The sequence below is a fragment of the Rhinatrema bivittatum genome, chromosome 6 (genome assembly GCF_901001135.1).
Source record: "Rhinatrema bivittatum chromosome 6, aRhiBiv1.1, whole genome shotgun sequence".
In the NCBI taxonomy this organism is placed as follows: Eukaryota; Metazoa; Chordata; class Amphibia; order Gymnophiona; family Rhinatrematidae; genus Rhinatrema; species Rhinatrema bivittatum.
The window spans coordinates 308660173-308687002 of record NC_042620.1 but is presented as its reverse complement, the minus strand read 5'-3'; the positions used below and the strand labels follow the sequence as shown (position 1 = coordinate 308687002).

Genomic DNA, 26830 nt, shown 5'->3' with positions numbered 1-26830 from the left:
GACCTGCTTTCACATTCAAAAATAAGATAAACCCAGAGTGCTTTTGATTTCAAGGTTTTTTTTTTTTTCTGAAAGATTTTGCTGTCCTTTGGGAATTCTTTGCAAGGGGACTGGACAGACAGGCTCTTGCACTCTGCAGTCGTCTGTGTTTCCGCAGGCAGGATATGCATAGACAAGAGCAACATCAATGACAACAACAGGAAATGTAAAAAAACAGTGGAAATATTTTGTGTCGCAACCATCAAGCAGAAAAACTCTACAGATGCCTAAGGTAGCGTTTGTGCTTAAGCCTATCCACAATGCTTAAGGCACTGATCATGTCACAATAATAGACTACGGGATAGATTTATCAAAGTTTTTCTCCAGTACAAAAGTTGCACCAGATTATCAGTCCAAAGCTTCTTGTGACCTTGGGCAAGTCACTTCACCTTCCATTGCTTTTCCCCTATTCTTTGTCTAGGACCCTTAGATTGTAAGCCCTCAGGGAACATGGAAAATACCCTACCATATCTGAACGTAACTTGCCTTGAGCTACTAACGAAAAGGTGTGAGCTAAACATAAATAAATAAAGTTAATAAAATATGGCACTGTTCTTAATGGCAAAATGCCAAGGCTGAAGTGGGCAGTTTTTGCACTGGAACAAAACTGTGATAAATGTGTCCACTTCATGGCTTTACCCGGACTACCATCTGCCCCAGAACTTGCCAATAATGTGCTACTGATTTCTCATGAAAGGTTCTCATCGGTTCAACTCTATTCGACATGATACTTCTTGAATGGAAAAATACTTAAGAAATTCCTATGAGTTCCTGGGAGTCCCATCCAGAATATCACTGAGTGCTACTCAGTGTACATGGTGCCAAATTATTTGGCAGGAGGGTGGCATATTTGGAAATATGAATGTATATATATTTGCCGTTTTCATGGGGAGGAAGGCGATAAAAGGTGATTCCAAGGAGGGTTCTGTAACCCAATATTAGGCAGAGTAGCTTGGATGGATGACAAGGAGGGAAATGTTGGGGGATGGAGGATCAGCTTTGATTGGTGGAGAATTGTTCTAAGATTATGGAATAAATGTAAACTTTTAGTGTTCTTTCACTATCTTTAAGTTTAAGGAGGGTGATTTTAGACCAGTTTTGGCTGATGTTCACATGCTCTCATTTTTCAAGATGGCACCAATGGGTCAGGAGTAAGTGTGAGTCGCTCCTGCCCCTAGAAGATGACCCCCTTCTATGGGGTAAGCTTATAGGGAATAGCAAGGATGGGAGGCTCCCAAATTGGAACTTTCACTTATTTTGAGAGACAAGGGGGGTAGGGAGAGGAGGGAAGGAGGAGATGCCCGAGATTGGGGAAGAAGAGGCAATCTCAGGGATGGGAAGAGGAGGGAGGATTTGCTGGAGAAACAAACTGGGGGGAAGGGAAGAATAAAGAAGGGATGTTTTTAGATCAGTGAAGGAGGAAAGTTGGGAGAGTTGGGAGGGAGGATGGATAGGAGGAGGAGGGAGGTTGTGGGATCTCAGAGGAGGGAGATTCTGGAATCTGGGAAGAAGGGAGGTTTTGCAATCTGGGGGTGGGTGGCAGGGATCTGGATGCAATTTACTGAGGACCTGAACTGGGGTGAGGAAAGTCTTCCTCTCCTGTTTCTGGCCCTGCTTCCCCTCACAATCAAGTAATAATGCCAAAATATAGTAGGGTATGGAAAGTGGAAGAACCTCTTGTTCAGATGGGTTCATATCATCCCCTGGTCCTCTTTCTTTCCCTTCATCACAGAAATTGATCTTATCTCACTTATATGCACACACACACGATCTTCTCCCCCCTCATTAATGCTCTCTCTCATCCTCCATCCAAATGATTCCTCATCTCCTTTTTCATCCTTTTCCTCCAACCAATCTCCTGCTACCCTGAACTGATCTTCTCTAGTCCAGGGGGCCCCAAACCTTTCAAGAGAAGGCCCATATGAGATATTTGAAACCACTTGAATGGACAAATGGGGAGAGGGTAAAGGATCCCTTCTGAATTTGCTGAGTGGAAGGGAGAGAGGAACAGACTTGGATTGAACTAGGATTTTTGGAATGTTTTCTTTTTAAAATTGGTTTAACATAAAGGAATTAGTTCAAAGGCAGGCTCCTTCTCTAGAATCATTTGCTATGCTATATAAGAGATACTGGAACAACATGTCCCCTTCTACTTCCCCTCCCTTCCCTTAGCAGTGTCTCACCTATGCGTCCCCTTTCCCTCATTTCATAACCAGATAACACAAATCATCATATAACCAGATACAAATAAAATAAGACATAAAATAATAAAATCCCAAAATCTAATCAAACTTAAAAGCATTCTGAGATGCATACATAAAAAGATATTCATAACATTAAAAATATATATATATTCTATCAACTGGCTTCCCATTCCTTCCCTCAGCAGAGTTTCCACTTCAGTTCCCCACCCTCCCTTGCCTCAACAGCATCTCCCCTATAGTTCCCTATACCCCCTTTCCCTTAGTAGCATCTCCTCTCCAGTTCCCATCTTGCCTCAGGAGTGTCTCCTCTCTGGTTACCCTCCCCCCTTCCTCCAGATGCATCACATCTTCTGTACTTCAGCAGCTCTTCCTTTCTTTCATAAATGAGGCAGCCAAAAAAAAGAAATGTGGGAATCACAAGTCATGCTGCATGGAGCTCTTATGGGGCTGCCCATCAATGATGCACTGCATGTGCTGGTTTCCTGCCACTGATGCACATGACGGGGGGTGTCCCCCTCTGATGACACTCATAGCTGGAGGTCTCCCTTTTATGATGCCTGGACATTAGCTGCTTTATTTGGCAGTTGTTTACTTATTTTTAAAATGTACCTTAATGCTTCTGACGTGGCCATGCAACACTGGATGATTTAGTTGAAGATAGCTGGGCCAGAAAACTGGCCTTGTGCCTGCGAACCATAGTTTCGGGAACCCTGCCTTAGCCAATCTATGCAAAATGCTCTCTCACCCCTTCTCCTGCCAATTGACCCCCCCCCCCCCCAGCCTCTCTCTCTCTCTTACTGTCTGCTTCATGCTGCTACCTCCAGTCCCACACTGATCTGTGTGGGCAAGCAGAGGAAAACAGAGGTGGTGCCTTGCGCCATATCCTCTCCTCTTTACTTCTTTACGCCATATTTTTCTCCTCTTTACTTTGTTTCAGTTCTCTACTCTTAGTCCCACTCGTTCCCAGTCCTTCTCTTCTCCCCTTTTCTTGCCTGCTCCCCTCGCCCCATCCCCCGTTAAATGTAATTTTCCTTTCTTTGAGTTAATTGTAAACCGGCGTGATGTGTTCTACGAATGTTGGTATATTAAAAGTTCATAAATAACTAAATGAATAAATCCTTCTCTTTTGCCTTTCAAAGCTGGTATATTGTGCTTTCAAACACATGGTTCAAAACTCTTGTCAGGCCCCAACCAACAGTGGAGGAGAAGATGGCTTGAGACATTGCTAATCTACTCCTCCTCTTGCCAGCCAAGTTCAGCAATAGGGGAGAAAGATGAAGAGGAATTGGTGGGAGGGGAGCAGTGGTGGTGGACAGATGCACAACTGCATGCGTGTGCTTGGCCAGCAACTGTCCCTCCCCATCGATCTCCTGTAGGTCCACAGGAACTGGTCAATTCTACTAATCTCATATTGCAGCCTTTGCTATGGCCTCATGGGATAATCGGGCCCCCACTAATGATCTACACGAACCTCAATGCTTACTGGAGGAACAAAGTGACTTTGCAAATAATTTAAAGCTAGGGAAAAGTTACATGCTTTTGATTGCTAGTCTGACATTTACTTGCTTCTGTTTGCTGGTTTAACATTATCTCTAAATTGCTAATATTGATGCTTTTAAATATGCTCACGCTCATCAAAAACAGTTCCCCTCATCCTTCCCTACCCTTTTCCTTTCATATCAGTATGCAACTTAATATAAACTATACAGAGTTTGATAATGAGTGCCACTTAGTTGGATAGGTTTGGCCGCCACTTACACAGATAAATATGTATCTGGTTAACTGGGAGAGGCAGGACATGGGTATTCCAGGGGAGAGTTACTTATCCAGCAATTTAGCAGGATAGCTGCCAGTATTCAGCCTTCTCCAACTAAGGGCCTCATTTACTAAGCATTTTTCCCATAGACACAGAATGGGAGAAAAGCCTTAGTAAATCACGCCCAGCCTGTTAAGTGGATAAGTTAGACCTCCTATGACCAAGCTCACATGACCAAGCTCACATGACCAAGCTCAATCAAAAGCAGAAGAACTAGCTCTTTTCTTCAACAATAAAATCAATACTCTCCTATCGCAGCTCCCCACGAACCCCACTGTTCCACTAACCACTCCTCAACCCTCAATCAACTACACTCGTTTAGAAGAACTCGACACAACTTCATCCGCTGAGATCCAAGGAATCCTAAGGAAAATGAAACCTTCCTCTCATCCTTCGGATCACATCCCAGCCAAACTACTACTAGCAATTCCAGAATCTATCTCCAAAACCCTGGCAGACATCATAAATTGCTCCCTCACACAAGGACTCTACCCGGACAACCTCAAACTTGCCTCACTCAAACCCCTTCTCAAAAAACCAAATCTCGACCCAAACGATCCTAAAAATTTCAGACCGATAGCTAACCTCCCATTCATAGCCAAGATAATGGAAAAATTGGTAAATTCACGACTCTCAAACCACATTGAAGACAACAACCTTCTATTTCCATCACAATACGGATTCCGTAAAACCTTAAGCACGGAAGCCCTCCTCATCTCTATGACTGACTACATCATCCTAGGCTTAGACAAAGGACAAGCCTTCCTTCTGATACTACTTGACCTCTCGTCTGCATTTGATACGGTCAATCACTCCCTTCTCATCAACCAATTATCAGCCATAGGTATCTCAGGCACTGCCCTATCATGGTTCAGAACCTTCCTCAGCAATAGAGGTTATAAGGTCAAAATTCATAATAAAGAATCCTCTCTACACCCCGCAGCAGTAGGAGTCCCTCAGGGTTCATCCCTGTCTCCTACCTTGTTTAACATTTATCTGTTACCCTTATGTAAACTTCTCACTGACCTCAATCTCAAACATTTTCTATACGCCGACGATATTCAGGTACTGATCCCCATCGAAGAATCGCTCGCAAAAACACTGTTCTACTGGGAATCCTGCCTCCAAAATATCAAACAACTGCTTACAAGTCTCAACCTGATAATAAATTCATCAAAAACGGAACTTCTACTCATCACTCCTGAAAACAGTTCCATCACATACACTCATCCTATCGTACCAAGCACTACACAAGTGAGAGATCTTGGAGTTCAAATTGACAATCACCTAAACCTGAAAGCCAACATCAACAAAACCACCAGAGACTGCTTTTATAAGCTCCAAGTGCTGAAAAGAATACGACCTCTCTTCCACACACATGACTTCAGAACGATCCTACAATCAATCATTTTCGCAAAGCTGGACTATTGTAACACCATCATGCTTGGTCTCCCTTCATCACATACCAAACCATTACAAATGGTACAAAATGCCTCCGCCCGTATACTCACCAACACCAGGAGAAGAGAACACATAACACCCATCTTGATGGACCTCCATTGGCTGCCCATCCACTTCAGAATAATCTACAAGGCCATTCTCACCATTTTCAAAAACATCCATCAATTAGCCCCAATCGATCTCCATATTCCTCTCCGATTACACCATTCCACAAGACCGACAAGAGATGCTTACAAAGGATCACTTCAAGTACCTCCAGCCAAGACTACCAGACACATCACGCTTAGAGATCGGGCATTCTCCACAGCCGGTCCAACATTATGGAACTCCATTCCCCCCGATCTTAGAATGGAACCCAACATTTCAACATTCAAGAAAAGACTCAAAACGTGGCTGTTCACACAGGCCTTCCCCAACTCCAACTCCATCTAACTCCCTTCATGCAACAAGCTCCGCTAGCATTAGCGTTAATAACCACCTTTCACAATGTTATTTATACTTGTATATAACTATCTGATCTTCATTTCCTCTCTCATTCCAAGTTATTGTTTTCCTTGTTATATGTAACTGCTTTTCTGCACTTTTGTTTAAATGGTAAAGTTTATTATAATTTCACCCCTGTTTCTTGTGAACCAGCATGATGGGACCACCGTCCTGAATGTTGGTATAGAAAAAACTTAAATAAATAAATAAATATTGAGTAGGTCTAAAATTAGCCAGTTAAACTTATCTAGCTATTAGATAGCTGGATATATTCAGCAGCCGCACCACTGAATATCCTGGGCAAGTTAGCCGGATATATTTATTCGGCTAACTGGCTCAATCGGATAGCAGCTGAATATCTCCCCCCATATTTGCCAATATATGGTATACTGCATTCTAGGTGGTTAGTACTCTGAACTGTTCCCTTGTTTCTTTTGTTGAAATGGTTTAATTCTGATGTGAATTTAGACTCGCAATTCCTTACTGTGCAGCCACTGGACAATGAACTCATTCAATCGGTGCATTGATATATATGAATTGATCCTGCCGTTAAACACTTTTTCCACCAGGAGATTAGTGTGGAGTGTCTAACTGAATGGAAAGTGAAGTTCCTGTACACTAGCAGCAGTTTGAATAAGATCATGCAACCTCTACACAGGACAAGATTGTTGACATTGCAAAGAAAAGAATGCCATTAAAAGCCCCTTTGCAAGTCAATAAATGTAAACAGTTTTCCTGTTTAGCCCTCTTTGCCAAAATATTGTGCTTAGTGTTGAGTTAATGAGGCCCATGGTAAAAACAAAAAACCTCGCTCACAAATGCCCTTGTCTTTCAACAGCATTGTTGCAAAATACTAGAGGAAGGAGGTCACTGCTAAATTCCATTCTACTGCTGCCTGCTGCTTCCACCTGGTGAGTGACTGCATCCCGTACCTTGAGCTAGAGGAAAGGAAGGAGCTGAAGGTGTGACAATCAGGGGAACACTAAAGATTTGGATAGTTTTGTTCCAGGAGCACCGCCTCTTTAATCTTAACCACACAGCATGGTTCTTAAGCTTTGACACATAGGAACGCAAGTTAGCTTAGGCCTCAGCAGTGTTTCAGTGGGTCAAATTGAAATGATAGTTCCTTACAACTTTCAGCTTTTAGCTGTAGCATGTTCTGTTGGTGTTTTAAAAAGTATGCAATGCAGAAGAGCCAAATGCAGCTCTCAAGCCACGGGTAAAGTGACAGTGCTATGCTGAAAGAAGACCAAATACTTCAAAGTGCTTAAAAAGTTCTCTACATGTGATAACCCAGAGGGGAAATAGAAAACCCCTATGGATCTTACCTAGTTTTGAGATACAGTGAAAGAAATTCCTTCCCCAATCTTCATTATGTCATTTAGCTTGCATTTTTGGATCAGTTTTGTAGCCAGGATTGTCTCTTTTGCAAAATTGTCCAGTATTTCAATACGTTTTGAGTAATGGCCTGATCCTCTGATTACCGGAGGTCTCCGAACTGCCTGCAGAATCAGATTCTGCTGCAAAGAAGGAAGCCAGGGTGGCAGGCAACTCAGAATCCTGGTCAGGATCAAAGCTTTGCTAAATAATAATTCGAAATTTTTATAAGCCCTATTTGCGATCATCTAAAGGAGAATCTCTTTTGATGAACTAAATTCAGTAACTGAAATTTAAAAAAAAAAATGTTATCAGGTCTGTGCAGCAAATACTTTAGGCCTTCACAGAAATTCACCTATATTTTTGTATGTCACATAAGACTAACAGTGCTTGGTTTAGTCTTAATCAGATTCTTCTCTCCCAAGCATTAGAAAATGTGTGAACAGAACTGAGGAGCACCAGGGAATCCGGCTAATAATGTGACATCTCAAAACTCAGAGGGGAAGTGGAGGCGCAAGATTTTTGAAAGTAAACTTCCCAAATTTATGAAGGCTTAAATTCCTACTATAGATCCCACAACTGAATGCATGTCTTATGCAATCAGTAATAAATAAGGTTCATTTAAATGTATATAGCACCTCTATCGAAATAATCACATGTTTTACAATTTAGTATTGTGCTTTAAAAAAAAAAACTGCAGTCACTTCAAGGCTAGATAACTTGGCAACACATTTCTGGACCCGGATTGCATGAAAGCTTCTAAACAGGACAGGCAAGAAGGAATAATTGTATTACCCATTTATATTTGAGTAAATTGAGGCACAGAAAAAAAAAAGTGATTTGCCCAAAAGCATTGGTCGGGGGCAAAGCAAAACTTAAAGCGGGGCTTCCTAGACCTGTCCTGGGGACCCCACAGCCAGTCGGGATTTCAAGATATTTACAGTGAACAAGCAATAGATAAATTTGCATGTACTGAGTCTTTATAATATGCAAATTAATCTTACGCATATTCATTGTGGATATCCTGAAAACCCGACTGACTGTGGGGTCCGCAGAACAGATTTGGGAAGCCCTGACTTAAATGCCTCAAGATTAGTTCAGTGCTTTGATCACTAGGCCATTCTTCCTTGGAAAACCTAGCAACTAAATACCCAATGAAGCATTATCTCATAATACCAAACAGAGAAAATATAACAAGAGGTTCACCTCTTTCCAATGCACCAATGCAAAACAAAACACATGCAATGGAGCTTCCTCCAAAGAAAAACGTGCTTTATATACTGTGCAATATTTCAGAAGTTTATGTGGCAAATCTTATAGCAATTAAAAAATTACAATTAAATAATTTTAAAATTTCTTTAAATTGCTTCTTCACAGTTCCTCTGCATCACTGCCAGTATCAAGGTGAGCAAGAAACCTGGTCTGTAAGTGCAAAATAGCACAACATAATATAACATAACACGAAAGCCACAAAATTACAATCATAGATCTTGAATCTGATTGGGTCTTATTTGCTATGCTGTAACAAACATCACACACAGACCCACGTACTGCATTAACCAATCAGATGCTAGCACATTATAATGTGACTCTCTTGTCAACACTGCTGCCCTGAAAGGGGAGTGAGTTAAAACATATAAAAATAAAGACTACCACAGACCCAGTGGTTCAGGGATAGTGTGTATGCTGTCATATGGAAGATCCTGGTTTAATTCCCAAGCTCAGACTCAGTTTCTTAGGCTGGCTGCAGATGGTACATAGGTGGAGGTCAGGGCTCTGGAGATGGGGGTTGGGGGGGGGTAGAGATGGGGAGGGTCTCCATACATTGGTCACAGCAGTAACAGCCATTGACCAGACTTATTGTATCTGGCATATCTGCTGTACGTCAGTAACATGCTTTGGACTTTTTGTTAGAAAAGGATGCCAAAAATAATGGCTTGCCTTGATTTGGCTTGCTGCGAGGGCTGGGGTGCATGCGAGGGAGGGAGAGGGTTAAAAACAGGATGAAACTTTCAAGTTTTTGCAGACGACTGCTCCTGGCTCCTTCTGCCCAGTAGAGGCCATTTTTAATTGAAGCCCAAAAGGAGCACGAGGGAACTGCTGGGGTAAACAGTAACTGAACCGTAAATGTTTGATTACTACTTGTGGCTTTCTGAAACGCTGCACAGTAGGCAGACGTTATAGATGTATTTTAAACATGTGCAGGATGCATTAGTCAGAGTAAAGTGCAAAAAAAAGAAAAAGAATATAGACAGGGAAAGTAGCAGAGAAAGAACATAAAAGTGCAGAATATTCTGCCTTGCTACTAGAAAGGGTCATTTTTGAAGGAAAATATAAATGTTAATGTGACACACTATTGTAACAATTTTTAAAAGTCCATTTACACACATTAAGTGCTACAATATATGCTATTGAGCTGTCAATAGGTTTTACTTGCATAACACAGGGAAATGGGCTTTTGAAAATTGCTATAATAGTGTGTTACATTTACATTTTCCTTTGAAAATTACCCTGATGGTGTATTTTATCCTGAATGCTCATTATCTTCATTAAAACAGGAACTTCATCTTGCCTGCTCTAGCAATAACAGGCCCCTTCTGCTATTGTAGAAGAATATAATAAATTGCATGATAGGTTGGTTGTCCATGAGTATCACGTCTATCCAACAGGAAAAACAGACAGACGAGCAGAGAGAGAGAGAGAAAGGGGGGAGAGAGAGTAAGAAAAAGGGAAAGGAAAAGGAGAAGGGTGAGAGGAGAAAGAGAACCCCGCCATTTAAAGGGAAATACAAAATGAATACAGATCTGGACATTAATGATTTTCCCCTTGTCGTTTTGGTGACTCTGAGTCTATTGGTTCTGGTTCATGACCACTTTCACATTGGTGTATTCCCATAAATGCGTGAATAAAAGTGAAAGATTTTTTTAAATTTTAATTTCATTAGATTAACATAAAAGGTAACAAAGGCCCCTCCCCATCCCCATCCCCCCACTCATAAAAAACAATAAAGCTGTGCTTGTTACAGTTCCCTAGAATAAGCAGCCAGTCAGTGGAAACAAAGCCTGCCGCAGAAAACAGGTCACAAACCAGTAGAAAGGCAGACTTCGTATACTGCTGCCACTGCCAAACTAAGAAGAAAAAAATAAATCTGGTTCTTATTATCACCATATATAATACGGTAGCTTTGGGGCAGAAGCCAGAACATTGCTCACCCTATAGAAAATCATTGCTGTCTGAAACTTATTTCCTCATAATAAGCTTCTCTAGTCATATACACATGCACATCTCATTACACCAACAGGAAATCTGGCTGGCAGTAATACCAACTGTATTTTGAGGGACCAAGATACTGAGCTTTTGTACACCTACCAGAACTCATGGCATGGTATATCATTTGCCTCGTACATTGGTCACCTAATACACTTTAGAGTTGATTTGGATTGTCACAGCTAGCATATGTTTTGAAAAGACGATTGATATGTGCTTGAAAAAAATGGACCAATCAGGTGGAATAATTTGGCTTTATCCAGTGTGCATTTCTCCTCTGTGAAGGAACAGCTGATTTTAGTAGTATGACTTGACCTGCTTATGGACAATAATCTCTCATGCACTGTAGATGGGCTGCATAGTGGTATGCAGTGAATAATTCTGTTCCCAAGATGAATGGTGTAATGAGCAGTTTGATACACACAAAGCATGACCCAGTCAGAGATTTGTTATTCTATCGTGGAATGGCTTTAGAAGTTTTATAATACACCTGATTGGCTGATGATCAATTGATCACACGTAGGTGAACAATACCAGCAAACACACGCAAGCAGATTTTAGAACTATTATTTTCATAGTCTCAGCAAGACTGCCCAGTTGTGCATACTTTGGGTTACAGTGCTATTTGATCAATTTAAAGCACTTTCACTTTTTTTTTTATATATAATGCTTCAAACCAAAATGATGTAATCCTTCATAAATGCAAACATTTGTCGTCCATTATAAATTACATGCAATGGAATGTGTTTACTTCAGTGGGCTGTACCTTAATGAAGGCCATAATTGCTGGTCCTGGCAGTATCACTCACAGGTATTGTCATGCCTCTGTTGTTATCATGCTGAGAAAACAAACCGTCTCATCCTGTTGCTATCTTCAGCCCTTAAGATCCACTGCACCTAATGTAACCAATCTTTCTATTCATACCATAGGAACTTGCCGCACAAAAACTCTCTTCTTGTTTTCATGCTTTCAAACCAGCACTGTTTCTGTATGGGATCATACTAGAATGAGAGCAAGTTCCAGTATTTTTTTTGGAATATCCTCCCCCCCCCCCCATTCTAATCCGATCTTTAGGCCTGCATGTGTCTCCTGCAGGCAGTTCTAAAAGCCTCTCTAGAGCACTCCATAGTCCAAATGTTAAGCTGCTTACTGAGGCTGTAAGTCTCCATAAATAATCTCCATGGTTCCATCTCTTCCTACTGCTATCCCACAGCTTGATGCACTATCTTCTTAACCAAGTTATTTGAAGACATTCCCAGAATTATTGCCTAAGTGTTTTCCTTAAATAATGTTACTCGCCCCTCTTCCCCCCACCCCCACCCCCAAACGTGAATACCCTTCTTGTTTACAATGTGCTTATCTCCAGTTCGGATTAGAATAATATGCACCACAGCCTGTAAAACCTACAGCATATATGTGCACCATATAAGAAATGTAAGTTCAACAGTGATATGGATATTCCAGAGGAGGGAATTGGAGATGGGGGGGCAGGGGGGGGAGGAAAGGGAGGGCAATTGAACATTATTTATTGGATAACGTGGTAACTTTATCCACACAAAGTCATAATAAAATGTTGCTTCATATCCATTGAGAGGTTGGGTGCAGGCTAGCGTGGCTAGCTGGAAGCCGGGCAGATAGGCAGTGGTTGGTACAGGAAAAAGCCAGAGAGGGTTCATCAGGACAGAAATATAAGGGAGAAGGAATAATCAGGATCTAAGGGATTGATGTCTATTTCTAAAGAAAACAGCCACTAGGAAGGGAAGGAGAGTTTTCTTGTGTGGTTGGATGGTTGTTTTTTTGGGTGTGTCACTCACGATAGAAAACGTATTCGGTGTAAGAAGTCCAGATCTTGTCATCTGTCTGGTCATGAGCAAAGGCACATGTGCCAGTAGAATTGCAAGCCACCATGTGGAAACCAGCATCAGCCAGTTTGTCAAAAGCTTGCTCCAGGAAGGTGAATTTCAGATAATACCGGGATGTATACCTCTCAGGGGGTCGATCAGGGTCCCTGCTGTCATTTAAGGTGTCCCCAAACACTTCTTTGGCTAATGAGGTTTTTCCGCACACCATTATTCGTGCAACCCTGCGAAACTTGGCATCTGTTTGGCTGTCCCTGCCTAGGGTGTAGGAGCCTCTGTATCCAATTGTAATAAACCCCGATCTTCGTATGTCTGGGCCGACCCCTCCAGACACAATGTTTGAGCCACCAGAAGCACCAGCAGTAACATTTGCCAAGGCTGCGCTGACTGAGGCCAGGTTGCGTGCAGTGTCCGCATTGGGAGACAGTTCCTCTGGGTCGCTTTGGCACGGATCATCCCCTATGGAGTTCTGCTTGCTTATCTTTGGAGCCAGCATCTTGACTAGCTCAGGCAGCTTGAAGAACTCTGCCTCACGTTGCAGACGGCTCCTCTCCGGGAAGTGATCGGGTAGCACTAGCTGCTGGTCTCTCATGTAGTCCAAAATGTAGCGAAACAAGAAACCATCCCGGTCCACAAAGAATCTGCCCTTACTGTCCCTAGCCAACGAGTGGGCATTTTTTTGGCTGAACATTTCCCAGAGCAGGGAGCCGGGGACACTGACTAGAGTGGGGTAGCGGGTGATATAGACCTGTCCTCCCACGTTCAGCTCAATGATCTCTGAGAAGGAAGGCAAATCCTCACCTTGTTTGGTACTGCTAGCATTGTCTGGCAGGGCCATGCTGGATTTTCCTTCTTTGAACTGCAAATGCAAAACAAAATTGTTCCATGTTAATCAGCAAATGTTAAAGTATGAGAAAATGGCAATGAAAATAAGAGCATTTGTAAAATAACATTTTCTATTTGTATAATAACGTTTTATGTTCATGGACGTTACTCAAAATGTACAATAATATTCACCATAGAATTTCATAGAAACAAAGAAGATGTCAGCAGATAAGGAACTCTGGGTCCATACAGTCCATCCATTTGTGCCTAATGATTTGCCACAGATCTTACTAAAGTTGTAGCCTTCTTTCTTCATTCCCCTACCACTAAGGGCTCTTTGTGTCTGTTTAATGCATTCTTTAATTCTGCTACTGTTTTTGCGCCTACCACCTCCAGTACAAGTCTGTTCCAACTGTTCATTACCTATTCAGAAAAAAAAAATATTGTCTTATACATGGGCGGACTGGCCATTCATGCAATTGGGCTGTGCCAAAGGGCTCACGCACTCTCCCCTATCCTCAAATGGCTGGTTAGGGGCCAATGATCCTTACTAACTGGGGAACCAGATCACTGTCGCTCTGCCCCTGGTCTCATACAACTTTTGACCCTCTCTCCCTTCAGCTTCTTGTGGTCATCCTTGCCCTTGAGCTCTTCATTCTATGGAAAATGCTACCTTCTGGTTATTTTTTGAAATTCTATACATTTGAATATTTTATGCAGTCTCTGGAACTGCAAACAGTATTCAAAGTGGGGTTTCACAGGAGACCTGTACCCAAGTAATACAACTTATTTTCTCTACTAGTAATAGCTCTCTTTATGCACCCACATATATTGTTAGCTTTCTTAATTGCTTTATCACCCTGATTGGCTATCTTGTGGTCATCAGAGATGACCAGGTCTCTTTCTGTTTGATGATTGCTGGCTCTTCCTCTCAAAAATAGTAATTGTCCTTGAATTTCTGCACGGTAAATGCAATGATTGTTTTCAATTGTAGTTGCCAAACCTTTGGCCTTCCTTTCAGTTTATTGTTTTAAAATGTCAAATTAGCTTTATTCAGAACAAATACACAATGTACAGCATTAAAGGAAAATGGTATGCAATAACACATAAGATATAATTATGCCCACCTCTAGCAGGTGAGGAAAGAGCATAGAAAGAAACAAAAATTAATTAGTTAAATAAAGAGGAGGAAGGAAAAGAAATCCATTAAAAGAGGGATTATTTCTTATCAAAACTGTTGCCACAACATTTCATTTTCCTTCCTTAATTCCAACAGGGGTCTCCAAATCTCTGAAATATCAGAGTAAATTTACCCTCTTCCACTTTTATAATGTCATCTTTTATCGTGGCTGTCATCCCTAGAATGTCTATTTTGTTGCAGATTTTCATATCTTAATAGGCTCATTTCTCCTTCTTGTTCTTTACAATATCACTAATCAAGATATTGAAAAGGACTGGGCCTAACACAATGGAGCTAATTTTCAAAAGGGTTTCATATACGTAAATAGACTTTATGCACATATATGGGCTTTTGAAAATTGCTATTTTATACACCTTTGAAAATTCACTCCTAAGCTTTGTGACCCTGTTCTGGTCACGTTCCCTTCATCAGAGTGGATTCCATTGCTCAACCAACTTCTTACTAGGGGTGTGCACACCAAAGTTTTTGTTTCTGAGAGGGGTTCCATTTTAATTTTCTTTCACATCTTTTTCCTTTTCATTTCCCTTACTTTCTTTGCGTGCAATCTGCAAATAGTGCTTACAAAATGGAAAAAGCGTGCACAGAATTTTCTTGCATGCACTATTTGCATTTTGTGTTTATAAAAACTGAAAACAAACTAAAAGGATTTTGTTTTTCATTTTACAATGGCATGAAACAAAACAACCTCTTTTGTTGCGTTTTTCGTTTCAGAATGAATGGGCATCCCTATTTCTCATTCCAACTGCGAGTCTGGTTAGCTTGCCCACCAGTTTTATTTGTGGAACAGTGTGAAATACTTTATTAAAATCCAGTTAAGTCACATATACTATACCAAGAAAGCAAACCGGTAGCCGATCCAAGATGGCTGTCAGCAATGAAAACAAGTAGATGGATCAGTATAAACAGGATTTTATTGAAGCTTGCCCGACTCTGGCCGAGTTTCGCTCAAAGAGCTGCCTCAGGGGCTTATCAGCCACATGAATTGGCTTAAAAACATCGCAAGGTGAAGTCAAGAAGGGATAACACAGCAGGTTTCTTTGGAATAATATTCAAATCAATTGCTTTCAAAGCAGAGCTTTAAAAGTATGGGTATTGCATACCGAATCAGCACTCAGCAACGGATTATTGCAGAAGCCCCTGAGGCAGCTCTTTGAGCGAAACTCAGCCAGAATCGGGCAAGCTTCAATAAAATCCTGTTTATACCGATCCATCTACTTGTTTTCATTGCTGACATATACTATACCTCTATGATTTACTGCTGTGGTCATCTCATAGCAATCAACCAGCTTTTTTTGTCAAGATCTTCTCCTTGTGAAACCATCTTATCTCAGACTGGTAACCATGGACTCTGACACTTCCAGGTTAAAGCACCTTTTAACCTTTTAACCCGTACGCTCTACGGTAACACTTATTATTTATTTCCTGCCTTATCTTCTTTCCAGCTTGTCGCAAGCTTCCAAGTTCTCTTTCCCTGTTGATTGTAACTTTTTCGACCTTTTTCCTACCTACTGCTATCTTTCGTTTTTTTACTTAAATTGTTACTCCAGTTTTACCCTTGTTAAATGTAAACCGATCCGATATGGTTACTTACTATGAAGGTCGGTATAAAAAACTGTTAAATAAATAAATAAAATAAATAAACCCATTGATCATAAAGGTAATTTACTATTCTATCTTGCAGTAGTGTTTCAATTACTTTGCCCAACACAGTTATCAAACTAACGGTATGTAGCTTTTCACTTCCCCACTGTTCCCTCCATTATGGAACAATACTACATCTACTTTTTCTCTAGTCTCTTGGAGCCTCTCCTGTTTCAAGTGATAAGTTGAGGGGTACAGCCAGTAACTTATTTATCTTTAGAGGTGTGCTGGGGGGAGGCGAGGGGGGTGGTCCACCCCAAGTGGCAACATGGGGAGAGGTGCCATTGCCGCTGGCAGGAAAGTCCTGTAGTGGTGCGGAACAGAGACTTGGCAGGGAAAATCTCGCCAACACAAAGAGCTGCAGTGGCAGAGGCCAGCGGCACCGGCGGCATTTCCTGGAGCTGGCACGGCGGTGCTCCAGGAGCTGGCGGCAGGAGAACAGGCCCAGCATTGACTCCGGCGGCTGAAGAAGGGAGAGACTGGCCCTGTAAGTACCAGTGTATGAGGGTGTGTGTGTGTGTATATATGAAGGCGTGTGTGTGAGGGTGTGTGGCTGTGTACGAGGGTGTGTGTGTGTGTGTGTGTGAGGGTGTGTGGCTGTATATATGTGAGTGTTGGTGTGTATGAGAGTATGTGTATAAGGGTGTGTGGGGGCCTGTATGCATGAGGGTGTGTGGGTATGTGTATGAGAGTGTGGGTGTATGAGGGTGTGTATAAATGAGGGTGTGTATGTGTGTGCATGAGATGGTGAGTGTATAGAAAACTGAGTGTGTGTGTGTGTGTGCCTGTGGGTGCGTATGTGTGAGAGGGTGCCTGCGTGCAGGGGTGGGGGTGAGAGAGGAAGCGTGTGTGTGTGTGTGTGTGTGTGTGCGGGGCTGAGAGAGGAATCATATGTGAGAGATAAAGAGGAAGCGTGCATGTGTGAGAGCGATGGAGGAAACGTATATCTGTTTCATACACACACACACACACACACTGTATATGTGTATGTGTGTGTGAGAGACAGAGGGAGCATATTTATTTGTGTCTCCTTGTGTGTGTGCCCCCAGTTCACGACAATCTAAAGGTGACAGGTATGGAGAGTGGGGGATTTTTAAAATCCTTAAGTTTTAATTACTGGGTGTTATTTGATGTCTGCTGTTTTGAAATATTTTATTGATGTTTAGGAAATTTTTAAAAATTTGTATAGGAACTTCTAATTATTGAATATTATTCTGTTCATCAGCTGTTTTGAAATGTATATTTTTTAGTATGGTTTTACTATTCTGTTTTATGTTTCTTGATTGTATTGTTTTGAGGAATAGTGATTTTCTGCTTTTCCATTGTTGCACTGCATACAGAATCTGGCTTGTGGTTTCCAGGTCAGTTTTTGTCTGCATGTGTGCATGTGAGAGAGAGAAATAGAGGAAGCGTGTGTGTGTGTGTTAGCGTGTGAGAGAGACACAGAGGAAGCGTGTGTGTGTGTGAGAGAGAGATGGAGGAAGCATGTCTGTGTGTGAGAGAGGTGCAGAGAAAGTATGTGTGTGTGTGTGTGTGTGTGTGTGTGTGTGTGTCTCACCAAGCATGCATGTGTGTATGAGAGAGAGGTAGCATATTGTGTGAATGTGAATGTTTGTTTGTGTGTGTGTGTGTGTGTGCATGCGTGCTCCCAGTCTACAACAATCTTAGGATGACAGATATGGAGAGGGAGATTTTTAAAATCCTTATTAGTTTTAATTATTGGGTGCTATTTGATGTGTCTGCTGTTTTGAAATATTTTCTCGATGTTTAGGAAATTTTAAAATTATATATTGGGGGGGGGGAGGGTGCCAAAGAAATATCCTCCCCAGGTGCCAAATACTCTAGGTATGCCTGTTTAACTTCTTCAATATTATGGGAGAAACTCCATCTGGTCCTATTGCCCTGCCTGCGTTCAGTTGTGCCAGTACATTCAGTGCTAGCTCCTCAGCATGCGGTACCATGTTCACCCCACAGTTACTGATACGTTTGCTTTTTGCCTTTGGTCCATCACCCTCTTTTTCTAATGTAAACATCGATCTTATCTTATTTGCTTAAACTATCTCTTTTCTTCTGATCCTCCTCTTCATTAATCCTGTTCTCCCCTTTAATTTTTACTATTCCACTTTTAATCTTAATCTTTTCACTTATGCTGTATACAGAAAGAATGTTTTAGCCCCTTCCTGTACTGACTATGAAATATGTACTCCTCCATTTATAGAGCCTTTGCCAATTTAACTGTCCTTCCTTCTGCCCTTTGTTTTCCTGGGAATTTTGCCTGTCCTTTTCCATCTATATCAGACTGTATTTTTTGATTGTTATTTTGTTCTACGTTTTGTCGTACTTCTTTCCAAGTGAAAGTCAGACACTGGAGAATATCTTTCCATAAAAGAAAAAAGAAAGGGGTAGCAACTTCAGTAAATTAGATGAAATGTGTTACTTTTCTGATGTTATATCACAATTTCAGAATTCTATATAAATCAATCACCGTAATACATAAAACTATCCATCATCATCTTCAACTCGACCTGGAAATCCCATTCAAACTCCACTCCTCTAACAGACCAACTAGAGATATTCTCAAAGGCACCCTGAAATTTCCCCCTACTAAAGCCTCACGCCTCTCGATGACCAAAGACAGAGCGTTTTCGATAGCTGGCCCATCCATCTGGAATAGCATCCCTTCAAGTCTTAGAGTGGAACCTTGTCTGTTAACTTTTAGAAAAAGACTTAAAACCTGGCTATTTCACCAAGCCTTCGCCGACCCACCAGACAATCACTAGTTGTCCTTCATGCTTACCCGTTATGGTGATTACACTCACTAATGGACTCTGACACCTCCAGGTTAAAGCACCATTATGCTTTAACCCGTACGCCCTATGGTATCACCTCATATTTATTTCCTGCCTTATCTTCTTTCCAGCTTGTTGCAAGCTTCCAAGTTCTCTTACCCTGTTGATTGTAACTTTGACTCATTCCTACCTACTGTTTTTGCTGTACTTGAATTGTTACCCCAGTTATATTCTTGTTAATTGTAAACCGATCCGATATGGTTATTTACTATGATGGTCGGTATATAAAACTGTTAAATAAATAAATAAATAAATTTTTCTCATTAAATTCTGTGGTGGAAAAAAATCTTCACAAGTAGGATAATTTTTGCAAACTTTGCACGAAAGAGGAAAGCTCAGTTTTTACTCACACTGAATAATTTTCACATATTTTGAATGTCTGCATGCCCTTAGTTCACTGTGATCTCTTACAGTTCTCAGGCACAGCCAATGGGGTGGAATTTATGATAAATTAAAACTCTATGGCAGTGCTTTTCTATGTATAGTCACCAAGAACCATAAAACAGTTATTTACGTGATGACCATTACATCCTGGCTATCGTGCAAGACAAATGTTTCACTGCACCTACAGAGCCAATGGTTAGGTATAATCATTGGTCTGTGATGATTTAATTATGCAAATAAGAAATCATGAAGACACTTATCTTGAAAAAGTCCCGTTGACAATAAAGATTTAGCCAAGCACCCACCACGGTCAGTGTTTCGAAATCCACTCCAGGATCTGCATTGGGGGCTGCGGAATGGTGTAAGCTTGAAACTCAGCGTTTAACTTCTACACAACAGGATGAAAAGAGCATATTGTATAATATCTTCAGTACATAGATCACCAATGTCTTTCAAAAGAAGGAAAAGCACAAACAAGTAATGTTGTTAAAATGTAAAAATGAGAAATTTATACCGGGAAGCTGAACATATACTGTTCCTGCTTTTGTTTTATTGAGTCCAGGTGCCTGTGAGGAGGCCATTTTAAAGTAGTTAATGGCGCGAAAAAGAGCCAGTTTGAACAGTAGTTTAACAACGTAACTTGTTTATGCTTTTCCTTCTTTTGAAAGATATTGAAGGTATTACACAATGTACAGAAATTAAACGATGAGTTTGAAGCGTACATTGTCCCACTGCACCTGATGCAGAACTCAGAGTGGATTTTGAAACACTGACAGTTTTGGGTGTTTGACTAAATCTATATTGTCAACAGAACTTTTTCAAGATAAATGTCTTTTATGAATTATTATTTGCGTATTTAAAAAAAAGAACTATAAAAAGTACAAGCAACAAAGTGGTACTGTGATTCACCAATGATTATTCCTAACTTTTGGCTCTATAAGTGCAGTGAAGTATTTGTCTTACACAATAGCCAGGATACATGTATGATGGTCATCACATAAATAACTATTTTGTGGTTCTCAGTGACTATATATATAGCGTGGGATTTTTCTTCCTTCAAGTTTTTTGTGTTTTCCACATATGAATTTCATTTCTTGATATTAGTGCTTTTATATGTCCAGAGTGCCAAATATATCTATATATACTCTTTTAATTAGTGAAAAATTACTGCTCAAGCAAAGAAATATTTTTCACACTAATTAGATATTGCAAATCATGTCATTGCAATATGTACATATGTTTCAAATGTTTGTCTGAGCAGTGAATAGTTACTGTACATAGCATACTATTTAAATGTAAATTTGCAGCATCAACAGACTGTCTTGATTTGTAAATATTCATCTAAATTTGAAGGTGCACAAAACATGTTAAATAGCACAATAAACAATGCCCAATTTTAAATTCTGTTTCCCTTTCATGTACTTCTTTGCATGCATTTTATTACAATAATACTGTCAATCAGTTCTTTCCTAGAAGACAAAAACTGCTTTGCACCTCATAAGGGTAATCAGGATTAGTCTGCCTGTTCAGTCAATGCTAAACCTGCCTGAGGCAGTTTTCTAAAATTGCTGAGTTCGGGTCTTGAATTCAAATCACGTTAGCCCCTTTCATTCTTTTTACTCATTAAAAAGACTATTTTTTATGATTGGAAAATTTTAAAAAGTAAAGCTTCTGGGCTGCTCTGGTAGCTCAATGGCAGCATTGTGCACTGCTTTGCAGAGAACCTGGGCTCAGTTCAAAGGTCAGGACTCTGTTTTGCAGGTCATTGTGGGCTGGGAATGCTCGGGTGGATTTTAAATGCCCTGCGCGCGTAAATCCGGCCGGATTTACACGCGCAGGGCCCTCGCGTGCCGGCGCGCCTATTTTGCATAGGCTGCCGGCGCGCGCAGAGCCCTGGGTCGCGCGTAAGTCCCGGGGCTTTCTAAAAGGGGTGGGGAGGGGGCGTGTCGGGGGCGCGTCTAAAATGATGCGGCGTTTCGGGGGCATGACGCGGCGTTGCAGGGGCGGGGCCGGGGGCGTGGCGCCGGCCTGGGGGCGTGGTCGAGGCCTCCGGACCAGCCCCCGGGTCGGGTGATCGCGCGCCAGCTTTTAGCAGGTGTAAATTGTGGAACAAAGGTAAGGGGGGGGGGTTTAGATAGAGCCGGGGGGATGGGTTAGGTAGGGGAAGGGAGGGGAAGGTGGGGGAGGGCGAAGGAAAGTTCCCTCCAAGGCCGCTCCGAAATCGGAGCGGCCTCGGAGGGAACAGGCAGCGCGCGCTGGGCTCGGCGCACGCAGGGTGCACAAATGTGCACCCCCTTGCATGCGCCGACCCCGGATTTTATAAGATACGTGCGGCTACGCGCGTATCTTATAAAATCCAGCGTACTTTTGTTTGCGCCTGCTGTGTGGGGTTACTGTTCACAGCCCTTGAGGGAAGGAAGCTCCAGTCATTACACAACAGTGACCCCTTATGGCCAGACTTAGTCTACGGTGCTGCATTCCAGAGGGGTCTGCAGTCTGTGAAGCCTGGCGGAGGATTGTAACTGCAGTGACTGAGTTAATATAGCTAAGTTGGGAAACCAAAAGGGTACATGAAACTTGTGACTAGGGCTGAAAGCCCAAAATAGAGAGGTGGAAAGCTACTGGGCAAAAAAAGGGAAAAGGATAGAGTCTGTTACAGGTATCAAATTCTAAGGCAGAAAGCAAATTATGGAATAAATTCTTAGTACAAAGCATACAATGAAAAATAGGAGGTTTTGCCCTATTATAGCAAATATTATAAAGAATTTTGGAGTACAGTTATTATGTCCTTCACTACTAATTATTTTCAGTGCATTTTAATGGATTTAAAACATTGTTATAATTAACCGTCAGCTTCTATAATACTTCTTATTAACAAATCCAAGCAGAACATTATGTATGACTGCACCATAAACGGTAGGATGTGAATGAGGCAGATGCATGGGCAGTTTGTTCACTGCCGCATTAATCCAGCATGTTATGCTAGTGTTTCTGATACAGCTTAAGGAGGCTCGGTGAAATGACTGTATTTTGGTCTGTTTAAAAAAATAATTAGGAGATGGTTATAAAAGTGTCCCTCTATAGAGCTAACCATTGTATAGAGGGGTTGAGGGGAATAAAGGGAGGTTAACAGGAGTAATAGTGAGCTGGGTGACTGACGTTGGCTTCATTACTCTTGGATCTCTTTTGCTGTAATGATAACTTTGCTGTCTGATGGATTCTCTTACATTTGATGCTGTGAAATCAAGGATCTTTTTTTTTAGGAAGGGTATCTTCTCTCCCATAGGCACAAAATTTGAGAAATCAGACCACCCAGTCTGATTTACTGAGCCTTCCCCACCCTCCAAAGACGAATAATGGGGAAAACACCACAGTAGATCAGACCTGAAATGTGAACCTCTTGAATCTTAACAAGATTGTTTTTATGGTTCTGATGTATTTAAGACTTTTCTCTCATTCTGTGTCTATGGGAAAAAAGCTTGGTGCATCAGGACCTGCCTTTTGTTATAATGCGTGGCAAAAGCTTCCAACAGGAACAGAAGGACTCCACTTCTGGGAAACGATACGGAGGAGGCCACTCTGTGTGAGTGAGTAGCCACACAACATTTTTGAACTTGAGCCTAAAGTTTGATTTTTGACACCAGAAAAAAAAGAATGAATTGAGGATGGGGAGCCAAAGGGGAATGCAACAAAGTGGGAAGTTTTACCTATGGGTGAAAACCAGAAGCGTGGAAGAAAGGATTTGAATGTATATACTGTTTATTAAATATAGCTTATGCTACATGACTAAATCTTAATGGATTCCCCTCTTTCTTTTGTGGTGGTGCTGACATTCAAAATGAATTAATGAAAGTCTGCCCCTTAAGGAGTTCTTTTTGATGTGGCAAGGGGTACTCATGTGTCCCTGGGATTTCAATGTGCTAACAAAGTGATAAAACTACACATCCAATTTAATCTTCAGGGCTTCTGTTCTGCGAAATTCAGAGGTATACACAAATGTTTGCTTGGGAGTAAATCTCTGTAAAACAGAGCTGAATATCCCCCAGTTTGCTTTTTTCCAGGATGAGAAAGTGCTGTGGGGCTGAATAACACTAGATATTCATCCATTTACGTGGCACAGGAATTTTGAAGAATTGAAGGGTAAACAGGAATCTCTGTCCTGAGATCCTGTAAATAAAAGTAAATATTTGGAACACATGCTTTCATTTCAGTAATCCCACAGCAGGATGATATCAAAAGTAGTTGATCTTTCTGGCTAGCAAGCTCAAGGAGCAAACTCAGCAGCTTAATCTAGGCAATAATACAAAACATATTTCCTCTCTCCCCAGAGAAACAAAAAAATGGAAAACAAAAAAATTCACAGCTAAAGTTGTGGCTCTCAGATGGTTCTCATTCTGAGTTATTGAAAAAGGGGAATGAGGGAGCCAGCATGAATGAGATAGCAATGCAGCACAGTAGGGATTTTTGAGGGTGGTTAAAAACTGGAAAAATGGAGCAAGACCCAGAATGGAGTCCGGGCACCTCCTGTGTATGCCACCTAGAAGCTGAATGCCCAGACCAGTCGTTTTAGGACCCATAACTGGTGCCAGGACACTTGAGGGCACTATGGGCTTTCAGTGCCTCCCTTTCCTTTTCGGCTCGCCTGCTCACACAATCACAGACCAGCTCAAAAAGGCAGTGTGGATTTCTCCCCTCTCTCCCAGTTTGGGCAGTTGTGCTGCTTGCCCAGTCCTTGTAATGACCCTCCATCTGGGTGCTGTGTTTTTAATTGTCAGAGAAGCTGTTCTTGGTACCAAAATGCATAGGCATAGTTTTCCTTCTTGGTTTTGCGGGGCAAGGGGTAAGGAGGGCGTATTGATGGGGGGGGGGGGGGAACAGAAGAGGGTCCAATTTAGCACTAGCACCTGGAGTATTTGGAGGGCACTGCTTCCCATGTTCCCCTCCCCCACAAAACTATACCTATGCAAGATGCTAGGTTAGGTGTGGACTAGAATGTTCTGATTAGATGCTCAGATTCTGCACCAAGTCCTGTTGCAACATTTATATTTTCATCCAGATGTGGAGTTTAATGTTTTTATCCTTGCCTTTGACTGATCTTTAAACAGTGCATGCTTATCTATTTCAGAAATAAGGAGGTTTAAAGTTATGTTGTTTTCTCTTCAATTCATTCATTTTTGCTGTTAAAGAGTAGGTGGAAAGGAGAGCTTAAAAAAATTTGAGAGGCACTTTTCCTTTCTACAAAGTACTTTGCTGCTGACCTCTAATAAATAAATTGCTTATTTTCTCTGGGAAAAGAATATTGCTGATTTCAGCCATGACCCACTGTCAGGGATAATGTGTTTACAGCAGTTGATCAAAGTTAGATTTAATTATAGTAGGATGAGAGCAGAAAGTGATATCTATCTATCTATCTATCTATCTATCTATCTATCTATCTATCTATCTATCTATACCTTCACTGCCAGTGCTCTCATTTTAGGGAGATTATCAAAGCAATTATTTGTACTGTACACTACACTGACAGATTATTTTGGTTTATAGAGTTTGAAAGGCAAACATGTACATTAAGAGAGCAATTTAAAAAAAATAAAAATCCATGTACTTGCAAAGTAGCAGGTAATTTTGCTGCCTGTATCTACGGATTATTTTCAGAGAGAATATACCCTAGTAGTTTCTCTTTGAAAAATCTGCTAGCATAAAGAACAAGCATCAAAAGTTGCTTGTGTCAGGGCAGGCAAGTGGGGGAGGGGAGGGAGGAAATACAGAATGGATAGTTTTGCAAAATTTCGTGTGCATGTTGCTGTTTCTCTCCCCACCTGCAGGAATCTCTCTTTTTAACCCAGCTGAAAGTGCAGGCACTGCGGACTAAATGAAGACAATTTTCAGATAGTTCTCTGTACCCACCAATCACTAGGTACTGGGGTAAATGGCTTTGAAAAGTGGCTTCCACTCAGAGATCTACATTAAACACTGCCTTTTAAATAGATGCAGCACTAATAATAGACAGGTCTCCCTGTATCAATGCATATTTTAAACAGGGCAATGCAATAAGATCTTTATGGAAAGTCAGAACCTAACCAGATAAGATTTGTCAAACTGTCTTTCATATTCAAAATGTAAAAAAAACTAAACTATCAACTTTATGCAAAGAAAAAAAATAATTGCATGCTTCTTTCTCGTATATTAAACATGAAAGTTCAGTCGACCTTTGAGTACTAGACCACCCCAAGTAAGGTATCTAGGAGTTTTTCATTTATAAAGGTGTTAGGACCTAACCCTCTGTCTTCGGATATTAATAGCTATTTTTAAAGCGATCAAGGCAACTTAAAGCATACCAGTTTTGCTAATCAGGGAGAAAATTTGCATTATTTCAAAACTGGTAAGGCTCTAGAGTTTAGTAATATTTGTAAAGCAAGGCTTTCTTTTTGTTTTGCAAGAATTAATACCCATTGCAGCTGTATTTATCACAGTACAGTTGGCAATGATCAAAGCATTAAAAAACTGAAAACGATCTATTTTCTCCCACCTTCTCACTTTGCCAGTTTCAAAATGCTCAGTGCAGAGGAGATGGGATCCGAAGGGAAGAAATCCAAGGAAATAATTCAGGCGGGTAGTAGGAAAACATAAACAAAAGAAGGAAAGAAGGATGGACGGGTCCTATTTCTTCTTCTTTGAAGGTTTCTTTTTCTTATGTAGATTTTCCTAAAACAGCAGCAGCAGCAGGATTATCAACAGCCCAGATTTAATGTCTCTACCTCTTCTGTAGTCCTTCACAAATATCGTACATCCTCTCAAGATCACCCCCCCGAAAAGGGGTGAAGAGTTGCTGGCTCCCTCCAGGAAACTACCGTACTCCAATCTCTACTCCAGTGCATCAGAAACAGAAAGCAAAAAAATATGCAGCATCCAACTGCAGTGCCCTGATCTGTACCCACATGCACACGCGCGCACACAGAAAGAAACAGCAGTGGTTCCCTGGGAGCCTTTCTATTTCAGTGCATCAAGCTGCTCAGAATTATACAAGCTATGCAAGCGCGAGGAAGGAAATGCAAAAGGCTTAGTAGATTACCTTTAAATTCCTTTTACTCTGACCAGTGCAGTTTATCCTCTTAGCTTTTTGTTGTTGCTCTGCCTCGCTCTCTCTCTCTGCCCCCTCACGCTCAGAACCTATTTCTCACCCTCTTGTTTTCCTTATTCTCTCTCTCTGCTCTGAATATACTCTTTTATGGTTGGGAAGCCCTAAGCCACACCTCTGTTGATGTCACTTGGGCTCCACCAGCCTCCCAGCTGCAAATTGTATAAACTGCCTGGAGTGGCCTCAAAGAGAGAGATTTTTAAATTAAGGTTTATTGTTGCTTATGTTTTCAGTTTTTTTGGTTCTGAAATATCCTCCTGTTACTCTCAGATTGACTGTTGAACAGAA

General features: G+C 41.3%; 1 protein-coding gene across 5 annotated transcripts; it reads right to left on the bottom strand.

Moving 5' to 3' along the window:
• Positions 1-8635: 8635 nt before the first annotated feature.
• On the bottom strand, positions 8636-26612 carry LOC115094419 (BTB/POZ domain-containing protein KCTD12-like). 5 transcript variants are annotated; one of them, XM_029607452.1, is made up of 4 exons: positions 26477-26612; positions 25934-26109; positions 19668-19795; positions 8636-13366 (listed from the first exon to the last, which is right to left on the bottom strand). In XM_029607452.1, exon 4 carries the CDS (start codon positions 13343-13345, stop codon positions 12455-12457), a length of 891 nt encoding a protein of 296 aa, XP_029463312.1. In that variant the 5' UTR covers positions 13346-13366; positions 19668-19795; positions 25934-26109; positions 26477-26612; the 3' UTR covers positions 8636-12454. The 5 variants fall into 5 exon arrangements, with proteins under 5 accessions (XP_029463312.1, XP_029463313.1, XP_029463311.1 ...); XM_029607453.1 differs by having other exon boundaries at positions 19713-19795; XM_029607451.1 differs by lacking the exon at positions 19668-19795.
• Between the last annotated feature and the right edge of the window lie 218 nt (positions 26613-26830).